The following is a 20697-nucleotide window of genomic DNA, read 5'->3' on the forward strand; positions in this document are numbered from 1 at the left end:
CGTTTGGCATGGACGGGTTAAAAATATATCGAGAATACAAAATGTGCTCATTGCTGTGGCGCTGAAAACATCGGAGAGCTGAAAACCTGCCTGGCTGAACACTCAGCGGATTCAATAAAAGCACCGTGGGATTAATTCTGCGATGCTGCCTTAATGTTTGGAAGAGGGCTTTGAATTGACAGGCAAGTCCCACTATTGACGGATTTCAGCCACGTCCCGAAGTATTTATCTGTTCAGCAGCAACAAATCGTTGATGACTCATTCGTCAGCACTAATTCTCCTCCTCTTCATGTTTGTTGTACATTCACTCTCTGCCCCCCCCCCTTGTAGGTTTTTCTCAGCCTGCAATTTCATTTTTATTGTTTGCCGCCGAATACTCCAACATCTGAAGGTCATTTTTTAATTCACAAGTTCTTCCCAGAAATGTCTACACATCCGCTCTCGCCTCCCACCCACTTTGTGCAACAGGCACCTCTAACATGCCCTCCTCTTTCCACCGTGAGCCTGTCCCTGAACGTAACCACGTGGAGGCACATGCCGCTGGAGACACACGGCGTCCTTGGAACAGTGGTGAGGAGACCCCTCCTGGAAAAGCTGGCGGCTGGCTCTATCTCTCTAACTCAGCAGCGGCAACCTGGCAACGCAGCTTCCTCTCCCACTACAAAAGGGAGGCTCACAGAGCATATGCAGAGTGGGTACACCTCCCCTCATGGGGTCCTTGCCTTTTGCACACATCCACCCTTCCTTCCAGGTTGCAAGAGGGGGGGCATTAGTGGCCATGGCAGGAGGAGGAGAGGAGGAGGAGGAGACAGCAATATAGGTGCAGTAGAAAAGAGAGCAGAGCCCAGTGCTGGCTGTGAAGGCAGAAGCCACAATGCCCACTATCCAGAGCCCTCTGAGGCAGCACCTAGAGTGGCCTTCAGGTGTTTTGGAATACAACTCCCATGAGCCGCAGTTGGCTCAGCCCAATGGAAGTTATGGTCCAAAACAGCTGGAGGGCACCAGGTTGGGGAAGGCAGAGGTTCACATTCTCTTCAGGCCAATATGCCCGTGGGGGGGGGGGGGCAGAAGCAAAGAAGGGCAGACCAGTTTGTTTAAGTTTTATATTTGCAGAGTAGGTTAGTTTCTGCTCATTCACAGCCTCCTTCATGCTGCTCCAGAGAGCAGGACTCGAACCCAAGTTACAAGAAAGGAGATTCGGACTCAACATCAGGGAGAACTTTCTGACAGTAAGAGCTGTTTGACGGTGGAATGGACTCCCTTGGAAGGTGATGAGTGGTGTAGTAGTTAATAGCGGTGGACTCGTTATCTGGTGAACCGGGTTCGATTCCCCGCCTCTCCACATGCAGCTGCTGGGTGACCTTGGGCTAGTCACACTTCTCTGAAGTCTCTCAGCCCCACTCACCTCACAGAGTGTTTGTTGTGGGGGAGGAAGGGAAAGGAGAATGTTAGCCGCTTTGAGACTCCTTAGGGTAGTGATAAAGTGGGATATCCAATCCAAACTCTTCTTCTTCTTCTCCTTCCTTGGAGGTTTTTAAGCAAAGGTTGGGTGGTCATCTGTCATGGATGCTTTAGTTGAGGTTCCTGCATTGCATGGGTTGGACTAGATGACCCTCAGGTCCCTTGCAACTCTGAAATTCTGTCATTCTGTGATTCATTTGAAGGAAACCAAACTCTGGAAGCACTTGGAGCCACAGGAGTCTCCTAAATTAATACACCGTATCTTAAACCACTGCTTGACTCTTCAGTCCTGAGAGCCTCCTAGTGATGTCTTCACCAAACTGGGGCAAGATGTGTCAAAGACTCCCCGGAAAAAGCAAAGAGACGTTTGACTCGAGCACATCCAAACTGACTGTGTGAATCAGGCAGAATGCTCAGCCCCGTCCCCTCTGGCCCAGTCAGTGACTTTTTGTGGTCCACGGAGCCAAGAGGCCTCCTTCCTTCCCCCTCGCACAGCAGCCCAGGTTCAGCTGCCTGGGCCAAGTAGCTGCCAGAGAGTCAGGCTAATTAAGCCGCTCAGTCAAAAGGTCGGTATTTGCTAATTAAATGAGTGTTAACAAGTGCCTGGGAGCCAAAAGGAGAAGGGGAGGGGAAGAGACTCGGCTCCATCACATGCTGAATTAATATCAACAGGAGTCCTTGGGGAGGGGGGGGGCACTAGGCAGCCCAGCCTGGCCTGGAGACACTGGGGAAATCAAGGGCTTCCCCTTCTCAATAAGCAACGCTCACCCACAGATGAAAGGCTGTCCTTCTCTACAGCCATTTTTATACGATATGATCCAAGATCTTGGTTTCTCCGAATGCAGCAAGCTGCCTTCTTATCAAGTCAAAGCATTGCCGAATATTATCTAAACTAGTAAGCGGTGGCTTCTCCAGGGTTTCAGGCAGGGCACATTCTCAGCCCCTCCTAGAGATGCCAGGGATTGAACCCTGGACCTTCTGCATACAAAGTGGATCATCTACCCACCAGGGGGGTTGCTCAGGGCACAAGCCCAGGGCATAAATCTGCATGATATTTGCATACGCTAATTTATATGCAGAGGTACAAACATGGGTTGATTTCAGAGGGAAAATGAAGTCTGGCTCTTGCTTTCAGGGCTTACTCTCACCCTCTCCTCAGAACTACTGCTGACGTATATAAGGAAACTAAAGCAAGTCTTAAAGGTGGTAAAGGGACCCCTGACCATTAGGTCCAGTCATGGCCGACTCTGGGGTTGCGGCACTCATCTCACTTTATTGGCCGAGGGAGCCAGCGTACAGCTTCCGGGTCATGTGGCCAGCATGACTAAGCCGCTTCTGGCGAACCAGAGCAGCGCACGGAAATGCCGTTTACCTTCCTGCCGGAGAGGTACCTAATTATCAACTTGCACTTTGATGTGCTTTCAAACTGCTAGGTTGACAGGAGCAGGGACCGAGCAACGGGAGCTCACCCCGTCACGGGGATTCGAACCGCCGGCCTTCTGATTGGCAAGTCCTAGGCTCTGTGGTTTAACCCACAGCACCACCCGCGTCCCTAAAGCAAGTCTTATCCACCATCTAATGCAGGGTAGGGAATTTGTCAGCCCCAAAGCCACATTTCGTTTTGGGTTGCCCACCAGATGCCAGATGCCAGTGGAGGGCAGGACCAGATGCAAAAGTGGACGGAGCAACAAATGCAAAGTTTACCTTTCTATGGCAGGCTGGTTTCTATGCACACTCACATATCCTGCTCTGTCCTCCATCCAGACAAGCAAGAGGCACATTCGCCTGCTCCAAGTCACCATCACTCCATGGAGAGGTAGTGATTTTGGAGATAGCAGCTGATACCAAAGGCTGGGAAACTCACACTGTGGCTGCTTAACAATGTTTCCTTCTGCAGGCCCCGAGGATTAGGAGCCCCCTGGCAAAAGCAGCTGCCCCCTGTACCCTCATCAAGCTCCATGAGGCCTCTGCCAAGCAGGCAAGCGTGTCTCCCTCACAACTTGCCAGTACCCAGGGTTTGATCAAGCTGGGTGAGATCACTATGACTCCTGTTCCTCTACCAGGGTCTCTTTCTAGTTCACAGCGCATGTTAGCAGCTTCCCTGTGCCTGCAAGATGACTGACAGCTCTGGGGAAGATTCTGCTCATAGCAGGGCAGCCCAGAAGAAAGAGCATCCTCAGCAGGGCCAAAGGGTGGGGATCTCCATCTGTCAATTTCCTTCCCAGTTTGCTCCTGACAGCTCCATAGGAGTGGGCCGATCTCAGCTCCTGTTTTAAAAAACAAAACAGATTCATGGAGGAGAGGGCTATCAGTGACTACTAGACACAATGGCTATGTTTGATCTCAAGTGTAGGAGGCAGTATGCTTCTCATTAGCAGTTACTTGGGAAGAACAAGTGGGAAGAGCTTGTGGGTTTTCTGATAGGCCAGTGTGAGGTCAGGATGCTGGACTAGATAAGCCTGAGATTTGATCTGGAAGGGTTCCTCTTATGTCCTTACCTGACCCTCTGAACCTGACTGCTGCCTTCTCATTTTCGCTGCTGGGCACCAAACATGGGGAACAAGTAGACTGATAAAAGCAGAGCTGTATGGTGAGGACCGGGTAGGGGAGGAGCAGGAAATAGAACCTAGAGGAAAGCTGAAATCATCCCATGATTTGAGAAGCACCTTGGACCACTGGCAGAGAAAGCATCACCCTTCCACCTTCCACATTTTGTCTTGTGTGAGGCCATGCGTCACAATGAACATGGAAAGGGCAGCGCTCGTTGCCGCACGCGCTAGGACGGAAGTCACTGCCTGCACTCGGAGGCAGCGGCTTCTGCAAAGCAGGAACATTACTCAGAGTAGCCCCTTCCCATCTGTGCTTCCAGCCCTGGCAGGTGCCCAAGAGTCTGCCTAGGACCAGAGCCCAGCAAAAGAGAAGCTGCGCTGGCTGAACACGCAAAGCGGGCAGCATTTCCTGCCTCTAATGAGAACAATTTGCAATGCTGGCTGCTTCCTGGTGAAGTCTCTGGAACACAGAGTTTCCCTTGAAATTTGCTTGATAGAGTAGAAGGCATGCTAAACTTCATTGTCCAAGGAGCTCTGATGTCCTGGTCTCCGCAGAAATTAAGTTCCTTCTAGAATGGAGGAGGGATCCAGCCACGGCAGCATGCAGGGGCATTAATTGTATTTCTTTACCGCATTTTTGTCAAGGCACCCAAGGGGGTTTATAATTTTAAAAATAAATGAAAACAAATAAACGATATTAAATGTAAAGAGCAGGGTGAGGGTGGAGGAGAAGAGAGAGATGCAGAGGTATTCACAGGCTGAGGAGGGCTTTATGCCAACGTCAGATTGGCTAGTGCCAATGTCTCATCTTTTCTGCCCTTCTCTTGCTCTTTTATTGTGGAACAGCTCAGATGGATTGATCTACTGCAGCCCTGCCTTTCAAAAATGGTCTTTTCACTCATTGAAACTCTTACCCTATGTGCTGGAGGGGCCCATGGCCTAGCCTCAGGAACACAGGAAGCTGCATGATATGGAGTCAGACCCATGGATCAATCTCGCTGGGCATTGAACTTGGGATCTTCTGCAGGTCATGCAGATGTCCTGCCATTGTGCTATGGGCTTTCCCCAAACCCTTTGTTTTTCCCAGGAGTTTTAAGGCTGAATCAGGAAGTCACCAGTTCTCAGACTGCCATCCACACTAGCAGCATTTCCATGTTAGAAGCAACGAGCCAAGAGTCGCCATGGAGACATAAGAGTATGAGATTCTTAATCCTGGGGTCATGGGTTTGAACCCCATGTTGGGCAAAAGATTCTTGCATTGCAGACAGTGCACTAGATGACCCTCATGGTCCCTTCCAACTCTGATTCTATTTCTCGCTCTCTCAGTAGGTATTGCAAAGGAAGAAGAATTTCAGCAACTGCAACAACTCACCTTGTGAAGCACTGGAGAAAGTGATACCTAAACAAAGTCTAGTTTCTGCACTGCCACCTTGTGGCATCTTGAGTCGGATGGCCCTGGTCATTAATTACCCTTCCGAAGCTGAGCTGAGAAACTAAAGAGGCAGGGTGTGAGGGAAAGGTACCAAAGGAGAGATCAAATCTAATCACAAAGGTCAGCTCCTCAAGACAGGAGTCTCCAAGGTACTTCCATGTGGGTTATAGGTTGTAAAGAGGAAATCCTGGAAACAAAACTCTGTTACTTTCAACAACTTGAGTGTTAAACTTACTGCTAAATTGAGGGCTTACTGCCACCAAGTGGAACCAACATGTACCTGCATGTCTCTCTTTGAAAAAAATGCCGTGGAGAGGATTTCTCCTTTGGGTTAGTTAACAACTCAGGCAAGGGATGGAGATGGTCCAGATGTGCACCCCTCCCTCTTCAAAAAAGAAGAACCTCCAGGGCATTGGCATGGGCTTTGAGAGGCAGATTTATTAAACTTGTTAGTTAAAAATGAATTCTCTCACAGTGGTCAAAACAAGAAACGTGATAGCTACATATGAAATCAGTTATTTTGGCACAAGCATTCATGGGCCAGAACCCATTTTCTCAGTTGCAAGAAGCAGATTTGCAATGGCTGTCCTGGACTGTCAAGCAGTTTACCCCCAGCACCCGGTACATGATCATATGTGGAGACACAGAGGACTGAACCTGTACTTAGAAATTAGTTAAAATTAGATTTCCTCAGCTTCCATCCTCACATGCAAGCCTAGTATGAAGAGGTTGAACGAAACCACACTTAAAGTTTGGCAGGATTTCAAACAGTACAGAGACTTCATGTGCAAGCTCCCACTGCAGAACAAAAAGCACCACTCCAAGCTGTGAAATCTCCCTGAGCCAAACAAGAGATGCATTTGTGTCCTCCCAAATATACTATTGGAGCAATGCACACATGGAGTGTATGGAGCATTAAGGGAGGGGCAGAACCTCTGGTAGGTGACACATTGTGCTCCTTCTGGGGTAGTTTGTCCACCTTCGGTCCCCACCATGTACTCAGCTCTCACCTATAGCAGCTGCCAGTTTCAACCGGCCAGCTAAACCAGGTGAGGGCAGTTGATGGGTCTCAAACCCTCAGAAAGTTAGGGACTTTCTCTGCATGCAGACAGGCTCCGGTGGATTGAGTGAAACAAAACTAATAGTGGATCCAACAGTCAAGAAGGTGGTTTCTGCGCACGCTGTACAGGGAAGTGAGGGGCAGATGGGGCATGTCAACCTGTGAAGGTAGCTCATCAAGAAGGAAAACTCTGGTCCTAAACCTCTGCTGCTTTGTGGAGTTATCTTCAGGGGGAAAAGGCTAAGGAGCAAACCCTACAAAAATCTGGAATAGAGTCAAGACAGTTGGATGGCATCTTGTATACCTCCTTCCAGCAACTCCTGCTGCCAAGCTGGTGTCAGGTATATTGCTGGATCTTGTCATCTGGGCAGCCCAGGACCTCCATACACACTGTCCAGGTTTGTGCCCCAGGGGTCACTTCAGTGCCAACACAGTGGTTTGACTTCACCCCCGAAGGCACACTCAATCGTCTCTAGAGACAGGAGGATGCCAGCTAATGTGTGCATACACCTATACCTCATTCCCAAGTCAGCCCTTCTTCAGAGCAACATGTGACACCTACCTGCTCTGTGTCCACAAAATTTCACAGAATGGACTGCTGAAGCATGAGGGGGGATTTGTAACTTTACCTGCTCCAGATCTGTAGCATGTCAAGAGAATTAATCTCATCTCCAGATGACCTATGGGGATGGGTAGATTAGTGGCGACGCTAAATTTATGGCTTGGCTAGTAAAACTAAACCAGACTTGTGGTTCCCATCCACTCCCATAGATACCCTCTAGTTATTGTAAATAGGATCCTCTGCACTTCACATTAAACACACACTCAATTTTTCCAGCAGAGCTGAGTGATCAACCAAGCCCAGCTTCTATTAATCGACTAAGTACTTCTCATTCATTTCCTCAATGGGATGCAGTGGAGGTGAAAAGGCAGTTCATCCGGACAGTAAAGAGTACATTCCTGGAAAGTGTATTCCTGGAAAATAACTGCATCGGATTCTCTGGTGGCTTGTTTGGTCTTCACTTTTGCTCTCAGAAAACACCACGCCTGGTCTACATTAATCCAGTAAGTAGTTGACACCAAAATGGCACTGTGGTAAGAATCAGGTATCTCCGGTGAATCCCTTGCAAGATTCAGAGTAAAAAAATTTAAGAAGCCATCTTGTACCAAGTCAGAGCATTGGTTCATCTAGCTTGGTAATGTCTGCACTGACAGGCAGCAGCTCCATGGAGTTTCAGATGGGCAACATTCCCAGCCCTACAGGGGCTTGACCTGGGACCCTCTGCATCCAAAACCTGATGCTCTACCACTGAGCTATGGTTCTTCCCCATACATATATGAGGAACTTGCATTTATCACCTTCTATTCTACTAAATACCCAAATTACCCAGCTCTCTATCTGCCAAAAGGGAACCTAAGTGAGCAAGGAATGGTAGGTCGCCCCTTTCATCCCCCAACCAGGGGGTTAAAAATATAAAATGGGATCCAACTAGCACTGCCTTCCATTCCCCAGGCTGCTTCAATACTGAAAACCCAAGAGGTACCAGCCTCCTTGCCAAACTACTGGAGCGCCCACAAAAAATGAGTGGGCATGAGATGGAGATGGTAAAGGGGCTCTGCTCAAGTGCCAGGATTCCCAGCCCATGTTGCTCTTCCCCACATCTCTAAAACAAGCACCACATAGTTCCAAATCTATCTTTTATTGAGGTGCTCCGAACAAAGAGTTTATTTCTTCTTTTCCACATCCTGCTCTGCTGCTTCCTTGGCTCGCTTAGCCCGGATGCCAAAGAGCCGAGCATTTGCCCGGGCCATGCGCAGGCTGGCAAAAGCCTTGAAATTCTTCTCTTCCTCCGATATAACTCGGGCTTTCTCTTTTTTGTAGACCTAAGGAAAGAACCAGACAATCAGCACACACCAAAAAGCTGCTGCTTTCTTCCAATTTCTGATTCAAAATTCACCCATACTACGGCTCATTCTAACACTTTTAAGTCACAGGCTGTATATACAGTTTACCTTTAAAGCACACCCAAATCACATTCATTCCTTCAAAGAATTCTGGGCAGTGTAATTTATCCCCCAGAGTTACAATTCCTAGCAACCCTCAACAAACTGCAGTGCTCAGAATTCTTTTCGCGACAAAATGTGCTCAATATATGTAATATGTATGCAGACAGCCCCTTTCTGTAGCAGCACTCAGAACACCAGAAGAGCCTGCTGGATCAGGCCAATGTCCCATTTAGTCATGCATCTTGTTCTCACAGCGGCCAACTGGATGCCCTAATGTGAAGCCTACAAGGAGAACCTAAGCATAACAGCACCCTCTCTCACTTGTGATTCTGAGCAACTGGAGTTCAGAGACATACTGACAGTGGAGTTGGAACCCTCATGGCTAGTCCAGGCACAGGAAAAATTCACTGCCAAAATGAGGCAGAAAATATTTTCTGCATCACTAGCAGAATCTAGTGATCAATTAGAGGGACCGAAAATGAAGATGGTCAGCAGCATAAGGCCTTGAATATAAACATAGAGGATATCCACTTTTGGAATAAGAGGAAGAGTTATGGCCAGTCAGTCTCAAAAAGGACGTAAGAGTCAGGAAAGGCAACCAAAATGACCCATCTTCTATTATGTGGGAAGACTAAAATATTTGGGACTTTTCAGGGGGTGGGGAGAAGCACAGTAGCTAGCTTCCCTCTTTCATAATTCTAGAGCTCATGGGTCACCCAATTAAACTGGCTGGCTGTAGGTTCAAGATAGACAAGAGGTCCTTTTCTACTCAATGACTAATTAACTTGTAGAACCCACTGCCACAAGGTGTGACAATAGTCACTGGATCAGGTGGCTTTCAAAGGAGATGAGACAAATTCATGTGGTAGGAGACAGTCAGTGGCTTCTAGCTGTAGTTTTATACTAGTTTATTTTACATTTACATACTGCCCCTCAATATACTGGATTTCCAGGGCAGTCACCTTATTTCAATAAAATAAAACAAAACAAAAATAAATAAATTGAACGCCCATATCCAGAAATACAGCACTGAGTACCTCTTGCTGGAGGACAAGCAAGAGCAGAGGGCTGTTTTCTTTAAGCCCTGCTGCTGCTGGGCTTCCCAGAGGCACTGTGAGAAGTAAGGCCTTTAGAAGAGAACCATCCCCAGCAGGACTCCACAAGGCTAACCACCTACTTGACTGCTTAATATTCCATTTCTGTTAGAAATTCAGTAGCATCGCAACTACCACCATTCACTTATTCAGATTTCGTGTGCAACTTACTCTAAAAACCAACCAACAACCTTCAATATTGATTGCAAACTTGTGTTTTGCAAGATTCCAAGGACATAACTATGCTTGAGTGAATGAGAAGTAGCCAACTCAACATTGAAGCTGCTCCTTTTTGTTAAGTCACAGAACATCATTTGACACCCAGGAAACACAGCCGCTCTCAAGAGACCATTTCACTGAAGTTGGAAGCAGGAAATTTCCCATTATAAAGTCTATAAATTTCAGAGGAAAGATCTATGGAAGTCACTTACATTTTTGATGGGCATAACTGGTCCAGAGAGCTGTGTGGCCATCTTGAGCTCTTCAGCCTGTGGAGAGAAGAAAATGTTCAGGAATTAACTTAACTATTTATTCCACCTCCCTTTTTCGGACAGCAAGAAAAAAAACCTAGCTTGGATTATGTCATACAAGTGCTGAGGGAGCCTCTAAAAATCTTACTGTAGGGGCAAGGTTAGGCAGAGTTGAAGAAGAAGAATACCAAAATTTCCAGTTTAGCCTTATATTGCTGTCATTTCAATTTTCCAAAATTTCCAGTTTAGCCTTATATTGCTGTCATTTCAATTTTCCTCAACACTTCTGCTCTCTCTCCAATACAGGTAACTGCAAGGTCTTTAAAGATGTATGTACACACTTTGAGAATCATAGCAACTAAGGAAGAGGGCCCTGGAACAAACTTTTTTTAAAAATATTTTTTATTAAAGATTTCTTAGTTTACAAATATACATGCATCCTCTTTTTTTTCAAGTTGCCTTTTCTACAGATCAGTTTCATTTGTTGTGAGACATTAGTGTTGCATGCAGTATTGGGTTGGGAAGAAAAGAGGGGGAGGGGGTGGTGAGTGGGGTGGTAATGCTTCTACTTAGTGGTTTTGTGTCAGCGTCACTTGTGGGGGTTATCTATCTATTTGCTTGTCACATTTCCTTGGTGGTGAGGGGATTGGGGGTGGCCTTGTCTTTGGGTGGCTATATTGGAATAAACTTGTGATGTTGTGGCTGAAGTAGCATATGACCACCAGCAATGGAAAGCAGGTAGTGTTTCTGCCTCTTATACTGGATGCGAGCTTTTTTGTGCCCCAGTCATAATCAAGTACTCCTTGGAAGTTGTGTCCTTGGGAGCTTTATAGTGTGCTTTGCAGCACAGCTTTCGCCCCACCAGACTTATTAGAAATAAAGCTCCCTTCTCCTGCAACACCTACTTCCCCTGAAATTCTCCCCTATATACTTACTGCACTGTCGCCCTTCTTAGGGGCAGAAGGTTTCCGGGGAAAGAGAATGATCTTAGAGCGGTATTCCTTCAGCCGCTGCACATTTGCTTGCAGGGCTTCTGTTGACCTGTTCCGGCGCCTGGGGTCCACTGAGATACCAATTGTCTGGGCAAACTTCTTGTTGATGCCAGCCATCTAGGGAAAGCATATTAACCTAAGCCACAAGTAAAAGCAACTTGTACATTGCCAGCCCTGTACCTGCTATGGCGGCAGAACAGTCATCAGCTGGAAAACTTCTTACTTGTCTACTTAACAATATTGATACTTTATATAATAGTATAGCAATGTTTTCAAAAATTGTTGTTGCCCTATGTTTTCTTTGTTTTTCTGTTAATGTATTAACAAAATATTTGTTTTGAAACTCTTTAATAATTATTTTTTTTACAAAGAGAAGGAAAGCTTCAAAACGTAAGTAATCACAGTACTGAGATTCCAGGGACAGAGCCATCGTCTGATTGAAAGGCTCTCAGAGAAATGGCAAGTGGCTTGCAAGGGCAACAAAGAGAGACCTTCTGGTAGGATGCTAATGTACCTGGCCAAACAATTTTTCTCCAGTACCTAAAAAGAAATCTCCACCAAAATACCGAATAAAAATATGTAAGGCTAAACTCTTGTCCTTTAAGCAATTAGAAACAGACAACAGAAGGGTGTGGGTTTTAATTTTTAACTGCCTAAGGATCCTCGTATAACCCACTCTGAAGGAACAGGGATTAGCTGTACTATCGCTATAAAACTCTCCATCTGTTTAATTCAAGAACTTCCACTATAAATACAAAAACTAATCCTCCAAGAAATCTGATTCAATGAAGTTTTTTGGTTATATGGAAGCCCCACCAACCACTGTACAAAACACATCAGATTCCTATATGTCTTAGCTGACATATCATATGCCACAAGCCAAAACAAACTGTATTTCAGAGGCAGGCACTCATGTGTTAAGAGACACCTATGCTTTTTTACTTACTCTCAGCTCCTCCAAGCTGAATCCTCTACCAGCACGGACTTTTGTGTGGTAACGTACAGTGGGGCACCTCACAATTGGCCTGATTGGTCCAGATACCGGACGTGGAGCAATACGACGGGCCTTCGCCTGACGGGTCTTCCTCCTGGGTGCAGAAAGAAGTACAAAAGGGCTATGTTAAACCTGTTCTCTCTCCAAATATAACCCTTACTGAGCTCCCCTTACAGATAAACTTGGGATTGGTTGCAAAGGAAGGAGGCATAAGGAAAGCATAAGAACAAAGGAAGTCCTGCTGGATCAGACCAAAGACCCACTTAGTCCAGCAACCTGGCCAATCAGACACCTAAAAGAAGCCTGCAAGCAGGTCCCCAGTGCAACTGCTTCATGTAATTCCTGGCAGCTGTTATTCAGAAGCATACTGCCTCTGGAGGCAGAACTAGCCATAACTAGGAGCCACTGATAGCCTTATCTTCCATGAATTCATCAAATCCTAGCACCACTCTTGTGCAAATAAATTCCATAGTTTGAGCAATGTGATGTGTGAAGCTATGCTCCTTTTGTATGCTTTACTGGAAGACCTGGAATTCTAGTATTATGTGAGAAAAAAACATGACTTCTTTTTTCCAAATCATGCATAATTTTATGCCTCTTATGTCCCTCCTTACTCACCTTCGCTCCCACCACAAACTACAAGTTGCAAATCTAATTTTTCCTTATAGGAGTTGCTCCAACCCCTTAATCATTTTGGTTGCCCTTTTCTGCACCTTTTCCAGCTGAACAATATCATTTTTGAGATGTGGAAATCAGAACTACAGACAGTATTTAAACTGCAGTAACACCAGAGATTTATATAAAGGCATTAAGACAGTTCCGTTTTCAATCCTTTAACTGAGTAGATAGAAATAAAAAAAGCTACAGCCATCAGCTTATATGGGTTCAAAGGGTCATCAATGTGGTACAGAGATTCCGGAGAATTTTCATCATCTGGCTGAAGAACTAAACAAGTGTCTTGCAGAAAGCCAAAAATGGCAAGGCTCACATTTGCTTGCCCTTTGCATTATCCAGACAGCTGTATGTTAGCTGAGCACTGGACACAAAGAACACAAAATGCAAGGTGCTCAGCAGACCTCACCTGCGGATCTTCCTAGCAGGCTGATTAAACCATGTGGCCACTCGTCTTTGCCAGTCTTTGTGAAAATGGGGATTCAAGATCATGCCATTCCGGCTGGGCGCCATGGCTCCTTATGTCCCTGAAAATACAAACAGTATGGATTAGACTCCTTATGATTTCCATTTTAACATCTCTTTTCAGCATACAAAATATTATTTATCCTTGCAACAGTTCTGTGAAGTATACTGGAGACACATAATGTCATGCCCTTCTAAGCCCAATGGAGACCTAGCATTTGGATTCCTAATTGTGCCAAAGGTTGGAAACTTGCAGGCAGAATGCAGTTATGATGCAGGAAACCTTTTACTTTTATTAGGAAGAACTTTGATCCATTCATCAAATATCCCACACTCTGTTTAACAGTATCAAACATGCAACTCTGCAGCATCTCTTCTGCAAGAGACCTTACAATAACATAAGGAGCTACCTACTTGCTTAATTTTGGCTGGTCCTGGCTACAGTGATTGGCAGCAGCCCTTCCAGGTTCAAAACCCTTCAACAGGAGATCCCAGAGAATGAACCTTCTACATATACTCCTGTTGAACTATGGGGCCCTCCCTTACATATGAAATACACAGGATCAGGCTATTAGTTCAGACTAAAACTGAGTCTTCCCTAGCAAGGCATTCAAGATACTAAATATCTCTCCCCCCCCCTTCCTCCCCTCACTCTTGTCTTATCCCTCAACCCCATACTTCCTATTCAAAGTAATGTCTCATTCTGAATGTGACTGACTTGTCACATTGTATGAAGGATACAGACTTCATTTTTTTTAATGATACTAAAGATCTAACTTGGAGCCTCTTGCCAATGCCCTATCTGAATGGTAAAATATAGGGTCATATCAGCCAAACTTACAAGGCTGCCTTCATTCAGATTCTGCACATTGCTCCACTGAGCCCAATACTGTACTGACTGATCTGGCTGGCTTCAAAATCTTCCTCGTCCTGCTATCCAACAGCTTAAACCTGTGGCCTTCTGCAGGCAAAGTCTGCGTTACACCCACTAAACTAGACTCCATCCCCACACAGGAACCTACCTCATGCTGACTCAAACCCTGTTAAGCTTAAGAATAATGGTTTATTTCACTATGAATAAGAAAAAGCTGGTGGCTTTAAAACTGCTTGTTTAAAACGTTCAAAAGCTCATTAGCATTCAGGGATACAATGGTAAAGGTAAAGGACCTCTGACAGTTGGGTCCAGTCGCAGACGACTCTGGGGTTGCGGCGCTCATCTCGCTTTACAGGCCGAGGGAGCTACACTTGACTAAATCCCATAAAGGGGAAACCATTTTTGCAGAGTCAATAATAAAATCCTCAATGAACACGAAAGCACCCAGCAAAACAAATGCCCTGCACTTCTTCAGGACATTGCATTTTAGCCAAAACTACTACAGTTAATGAGTTGTAATAGGTCGTTCTTCACTAGCCAATATCACTCCGAAATACTGTAGCTGTAGATTGACTAACAGGGCTACAAATCCTATTGATTGGTGCAATAACTCTTGGCCAGAGACAGAACCTGGTACCACGATATATGAATGAGCTACGGGTGCCCCCGGGACGCTGGCTTCACTTACCCACCACTGGATGCTCTGGTGACACCAGCCCCTCGAAGGCCGCTAGCCGTCCTAACCGAGGCGCCAGAGGCTGGGCTTGGGCCCGCCTGCGTGCAAAGCCTGTGTGCTCCACTTCTGAGCTCTGGCTGGGCCTTTCTAAATAACGAGGCTGATCCAGAAGCTCCATGGAGCGCAAAGGATCGCCTCTAACAACCAGGCAAGAGCCCATCAGTCTCCCCACCGGGACCCCATAACCTTTCCGTAACGTCCACAAGACCCTCTAGAACCCCGGAGTCCGCCCCCGGAGTCCCCCATCCCCGCGCAGACAACGGATGAAGGCGGATAGCCAACCAGGCCTCCCCCAGCACGAGAACTCACCTCCCGGGAGAGAAAATGGCCGGCCGGAAAAAGAAAGAACTCTCGCCAGGAACTCTGGGATATCTGAGCCGCCGTGCGTGACCCGGTTCAGGAAACGCGAAACGCTCCGTCCGCGGCCAATCAGGGAGAGAGAATTACCCTCACTGGCGTCAGCCGCTATGTCCAACACATTGTCTTGCCAGTAACAAAGATGGCGCCCATCTTAAAGGTACCGCGGCCGTTCAATTCTGCCGGCTCGTAATGGATGGAGGGGCGTGGGAAGGGAGTCTCCTATTCAAAGAGTCTCATTTACTGTTCCTTTCCGTTTGGTATTTGACCCCACCCACCATCGGGATGTAGTCCCTAAAGGTTGGCCAGAGGAAAATGCAGCCATGGGGCTGAAAAATGCCCCTCTCCCAACAGGTTTATAATGTGTCTTTCCTTGGTATCAGCACATGAGGGCATAGGTAATGCAAAGGAACAAACTACTGCTGAAACTGCACTCACCATTGTGAGGGGTGGGGAGGTGATGATGATGCCTCACCAGCTACTGCCTGGGTTGGCTCAAAAGCACAAGAACTCACCTCCCGCAAAAGCAAAGGTAGAAGAAGGTAAAGGAGCCCTGGATGGTTAAGTCCAGTCAAAGGCGACTATGGGGTTGCGGTGCTCATCTCACTTTTCAGGCCAAGGGAGCTGACGTTTGTCCACAGACAGCTTTCCAGGTCGTGTGACCAGCATGACTAAACAGCTGCTGGTGGGTGGAGGATCATGATGAGTGCCAGAGCACACGAAAATGCCATTTACCTTCCCACCACAGCAGTACCTGTCTATCTACTGGCACTGGCTTGCTTTCGAACTGCTAGGCTGGCAGGAGCTGGGACAGAGCAACGGGAGCTCACCCCGTTGCTCGGATTTGAACCTCCGACTATGTGACTGGAAGCCCAAGAGGCTCAGTGGTTTAGATCACAGCACCACCCATGTCCCAAAAGCACATAGCCACTGACTGGATATAAAGATGGGCCAAGGGGAGAACCAAGGCATAAACCTTCCTGAAGAGAACATGGTAGGCAACAGCTGTATCATTCAGCACTGGGTGACCTCCTTCCACATGGAGGTGAAGTGGCCGACAGAAAGCAGCAGCTGACTGGTGTCTGGTGATGGACTTGGTGGAAGTTGGCAGGTTTGCTGGGTGGAAGCTGCTAAGGTATGCATTCAGAAGCCAGTGGATGCTGAAAGGCTGGAGCAGGCTGATGTTTGTGGATGTAAACTGGTTGAGGTGAATGGTGTGTGTCTGGGTGCATTCAGGGGGTTCTGGAAGCCGCCCTCCTGGCACAGGGTGAATACATGAACCAGTGGATATTCATGGGTGGAAGCCAGTGGAAGTTGGCAGGCTGAAGTGAGGGACGAAGTTGCCAGGCAGAAGGCAGTGGAGGTGGCTGGATGATGCTCAGTTGGCTGCCATCCCCCTCAGTATGCCTGTTTGCCTTTCAGGGTTGTCTGAAACTGGCAAGGTTTACTCTGAAACCAGCCATGGAAGTAATGAAGAGAACTGCAGGCTTTGCAAGTCCCCTTCTATTTCTGAAGAAATGTGCTCGTTACACAGGAAACCCAACATACCACTTTTATAGTGCGCAAGTCCTGCTTACTGGTGTCCCATTGGCATCTGGTTAGCCACTCAGAATACAGAATTCTGGACAAAATCCAGCATGCTGTTCTAATGTCCTTAGAATTGTAACCCCAATTGCATTGTGACAAACTTAATAAAAGTTCTGCAGGATCTGATAAATCAGAGTTCAATACCTTGCTCCCCAGTGGCCAGGCACTATGAGCACTGCCTTAACTGTGGCCAATAAGATTCTCTGTTGGGCCAAATCTAGGAGATTCTCCCCTATTGCCACTAAAAGGAACAGACTGCAGTGAATTGTACATGTTGAAAATGGCACATATTAATGTCACGGATAGCATCTACAGTAACCTGAGCCTACAGTAGCCTGAACTGATGCACACATATCTAAAGTCTTACTGAGCTTAAAAGGGCTTACAAGCAATAGTGCATGCATAACACTGTAGCCCGAATAACAGTGTGACACACTTAAGAAAAGCTCTGTAGGTTCTGATAAAGATAGTTCAGCATCCTGCTCCCCAACAGCCAGGCACTATTGAGCACTGGCATAGCTTGGCCAATGAGAATTTTTTATCACATCAGGTATAGGAGACTCCCCACTAGTGGCATTTTAAGCAAGAGAACACACTGCACTTCATTGAACAGACTACAGTGAGTTGCATATACTGAAAATGGCACGTATTAATGCCATAGATTGTATTTGCAGTAATAGAACAGTTTAAATGATGACTCATACCCATTGAGAATGACGATAAATGACAAGTGAGTGGTATTTGAGTTCTGTAAAAGTTTATTTCATTTTTTAATAGATGGCAAAGGTACAAGCAGCTGAGATGATAGAGATTTATTGCAGTTTGTGCTAGGTCATGGTTTATAAATACATTGAGCAGGAACTCTTGGAAAGATAAGAAAAGTGGAAAAATCAAGGTGGGGAACACTTGTGGCTCTCTCACCATCCCTCCCCCAGTGACAACTTCTTCAATTGAACAATTTTCAAATTTCATTTTCTTGAGAAATACCCACCTGGAAAGACATACCAGCCATTTCAGATGCCAAGACCCAGCACAATTAAATTTAACATGACTTTCTTGCTCCAGAATTTCTTTCAATATGATGCCACTATAGATAGAGGTTTTTAAGCAGATGCGAGATGGCCATCTGTCATGTATGATTTAGCTAACATTCCTGCATTGCAGGGGGCTGGACTAGATGGCCCTTGGGATCCCTTTCACCTCTGCAATTCCATGAGCCAAAGCATTAACCACCCTTGTGCTAAAGCTTAGCTACTGCCAGTGAGTCTGGCGAGTCTGGCTCCCTCTTGGAGGGAAATGGGCTAAATTACTGCCACTGTGATTCAGAAACTTGGCATATTGCCCCACAGATATTGTCACAGATATACAGCAATTTGGTACAAATTTGTCAATAGACCACTAGGTGGTACACACAGATCACCAATGACTTTTCTTTCAAGGCCCACTGGGGGAGATGGAGAAAGGGACTGTTTACAGACCAGTGCTGAAATGCTTGGTTTTCTTTTATGTCGTAGTGCAATATCACATGTTGAAATACATATTCAGGAGGATCATATCTCCAGGGATTTTGATAGCTGCAGTTCTAAATAGCAAACTCTCTTCACGTTGAGGCAATTCAGAGAGCAAATGTGTGCACGCTCATCCCATCTATGCACGAGGGTAGTCTCAGAAAAGAGGCAGTTTTGAGAACTGCCAATTAAATATTGGCAGGAGTGGAGGAAAATCTGGACAAGGGTTGTATAAGGATACAGACAATAGTCCTCATGGAAATAATCTATGGAGTGTGTTTGAAAATGCAGCTAGCCCTTTTCTCTCTCCACTCCACCTCCCTTCAGCTGTTATTGTACAGCAGGAAATTGTCTATCCCTCCCCCCACCCAACTCCTGTTACAAGCTGCTTTAGAGACACATTCAGTCTAAAGGCCTGTGTGTAAGAACCACAAGCTACCAGCCAGCCAGAGTACTTTCTGAAAGGCTTGAGAATTATCTCTCCCTTCCAAGTCACTCCAGGGAGCCCCACCAGCATTCAGAGGTTGTGCCTGCCCCTATCTTTGTGGCCAGAGTTACATAGGTCAAAGGACCTATATCATGGTGACATAGGTCAAAGGAAATCTACATCTCCATTGTCCATATCAGACTTTCTACACCTCAAGAGAAATGTGTAAAAATCAGGGAAATATTTGTGTTGTTGGTTCTGGGGAGAAGCATTAAACTCCGGATGCTAGTGATGCAGCTATTGCTGTCATGTCAAAGGAGGGTTGCAGTGTGTGGCACCAGAAAAAAGAAGAAGACGAAGCAGAGCACAGCAGCTGCTTTTGTGGGAGGACTGGGACACAATGGCTGGTTCTGCCCAGACTGACCACACACATTCCCATAACTGTAACCTGGTGACCCAGAGGCACTGGGACCCTTCCCAATGAGCCTTGATGAGCCCATACACATACATCAACCACAGCTTGATCATTTTTAGAGCAGGGGAAGCTGGACCCTGCTCACAGCCCATCACAAAATATGAGCAGAGCAGCCTACACACAGGCATGAAATAACTCTCTTTGCGCCTCTAGTTCAGAAAGGAAGCTGCTCAGTCCCTTCTCTCACTTGGCCATTTTCAAACTGGTCTCTGGTCAAACTCTTCCTCCTCCTCTCGGCTCTGGGGTGACTGAGGTGCCTCTTCATCTCCCGTATCTTGTTTGTCCCTCTCGGCCTCAATCCAGCTCTGAGGGCTAATCATTTTCTTGGGCCCATGTGGAGGAGGCCCAATCAAGGCTTCTATGTCATCGTAGTTGATGACTTCTTTCTCCAGCAGGGCATCGGCCAGCTAGACACAGAAAAGGTGACAGATGGTAAGCATTTGCATGCACACACAGGCCATGGAAATAGGATACACTGGGGCTCAGCCATCCACTGGCTGAAGCAAGGACCAACTCACCTCAAGGAAAGCACTCTCAAGGACAGGGATGGAAACCTAAGATCTTTCAGACGTTGCTGGACTCCAACTCCCATCTGTCCCTGAAGCCAGCATGGCCAAAGGTCAGGGATGATGGGTGTTGTAATCCAACATTTGGAGCGCCACAGGTTTCCTGCACCTGCTTTAGGACACCACATTCCATTCAAAGGATTCCCCCCCCCCCCGATCTTAAAAGGAAGCAACAGTTTGAGGACAGTTTATCACATGCAGGAAAGAACTTGCATTCTACATAGACCTCTCTTCTCCCATGCCAGGTGCCATTGCATAGAGCAAAGATAACTATTAAGAGAAGTATTGTGTATGTAGCTATGAAAGAAAAAAGTATGGCAGTGGTGTGAATGTACAAAGAAAGGGACAAGGGTGCACATGTGGGGCCATTTGAGGAATGTTACATCAGGCCTCCTACCCTGCAGCTCTAAGAGTTTCTCCCTTCACATTCCTGGCATCACAAGGAGCTGAAATGCGCCACAACCCACTGCTTCTTGCCACTATCAGCCAAGGAAAAGGGCTGCTGTGCTTCCCAATACAAGTAGCAACCAAAACAGTATCTAAGACTCTGCAGAGGAATCATCTTATCCATAGTCCATTTTGTTCTCTTAGTTGGCTCTCAGCAGAGTAGCTGCTACCTTGTTTTAAAAAAACCAGTCCTCCCCTGCCAAGTTGCTCAAAGCACTTTTTGAAGCCTCACAAGCTACCCTGTAGCTAGGCTAAAGAGAAGCAACTTGCCCATGGCCAGCCACTGAACTTTCAATAGCAGAGCAGGGTTCTGAGTTTGGATCACTCCCGCTTCCCAGTCACCCCCACCCCCAATTCAATCTGAATCCCTCTGGTGTTCTGCAAGCCTTACTGCTTTCAGTTTGTCCCGATTCTCTAACAGCAGTTTCTCTGTGTGCCTGTAGGCTTGGGCCACCAGCATCTTTGCTTCCTAGAAGGGAAACAAAAACCAGAGGAGGAGTTATAGCAACAAGGCTGAGCCAAGA

The 20697-nt window shown here is 46.6% G+C and overlaps 2 protein-coding genes and 1 non-coding gene across 3 annotated transcripts in view; all 3 read right to left on the reverse strand.

Annotated features, from left to right (window-relative positions):
- Positions 1-8186: 8186 nt before the first annotated feature.
- On the reverse strand, positions 8187-15239 carry RPL13 (ribosomal protein L13). The gene is made up of 6 exons (XM_028740007.2): positions 15116-15239; positions 13141-13258; positions 12012-12153; positions 11009-11182; positions 10035-10091; positions 8187-8386 (listed from the first exon to the last, which is right to left on the reverse strand). The coding sequence occupies exons 2-6, from the start codon at positions 13242-13244 to the stop codon at positions 8228-8230; spliced, it is 636 nt and encodes a 211-aa protein (XP_028595840.1). The 5' UTR covers positions 13245-13258; positions 15116-15239; the 3' UTR covers positions 8187-8227.
- On the reverse strand, positions 12910-12991 carry LOC114603666 (small nucleolar RNA MBII-202). The gene has a single exon (XR_003708138.2). It is a non-coding gene; the product is annotated as a small nucleolar RNA MBII-202 (small nucleolar RNA).
- A 2246-nt stretch (positions 15240-17485) lies between the features above and the next one.
- SPG7 (SPG7 matrix AAA peptidase subunit, paraplegin) overlaps positions 17486-20697 on the reverse strand; it is a 36105-nt gene continuing 32893 nt past the window's right edge. The window contains exons 16-17 of the mRNA XM_028740006.2: positions 20565-20642; positions 17486-19567 (exon numbers count right to left, since the gene is read on the reverse strand). Of these exons, the coding sequence (XP_028595839.2) occupies positions 19358-19567; positions 20565-20642 (288 nt within the window). The 3' untranslated portion in view covers positions 17486-19357. The remainder of the gene's footprint in view (positions 19568-20564; positions 20643-20697) is intronic.

This window comes from Podarcis muralis, chromosome 7 (genome assembly GCF_964188315.1).
Source record: "Podarcis muralis chromosome 7, rPodMur119.hap1.1, whole genome shotgun sequence".
Lineage (NCBI taxonomy): Eukaryota > Metazoa > Chordata > Lepidosauria > Squamata > Lacertidae > Podarcis > Podarcis muralis.

What these genes read in the sequence shown, in the direction of transcription:
- RPL13 (XM_028740007.2), bottom strand. Translation starts at nt 13,244, where the DNA reads ATGGCGCCCAGCCGGAATGGCATGATCTTGAATCCCCATTTTCACAAA. An exon ending in CCTGCTAGGAAGATCCGCAG is followed by an intron (nt 12,154 to 13,140) that starts GTGAGGTCTGCT and finishes TTCTGCACCCAG; the next exon opens with GAGGAAGACCCGTCAGGCGA. An exon ending in TCAGCTTGGAGGAGCTGAGA is followed by an intron (nt 11,183 to 12,011) that starts GTAAGTAAAAAA and finishes TGCTTTCCCTAG; the next exon opens with ATGGCTGGCATCAACAAGAA.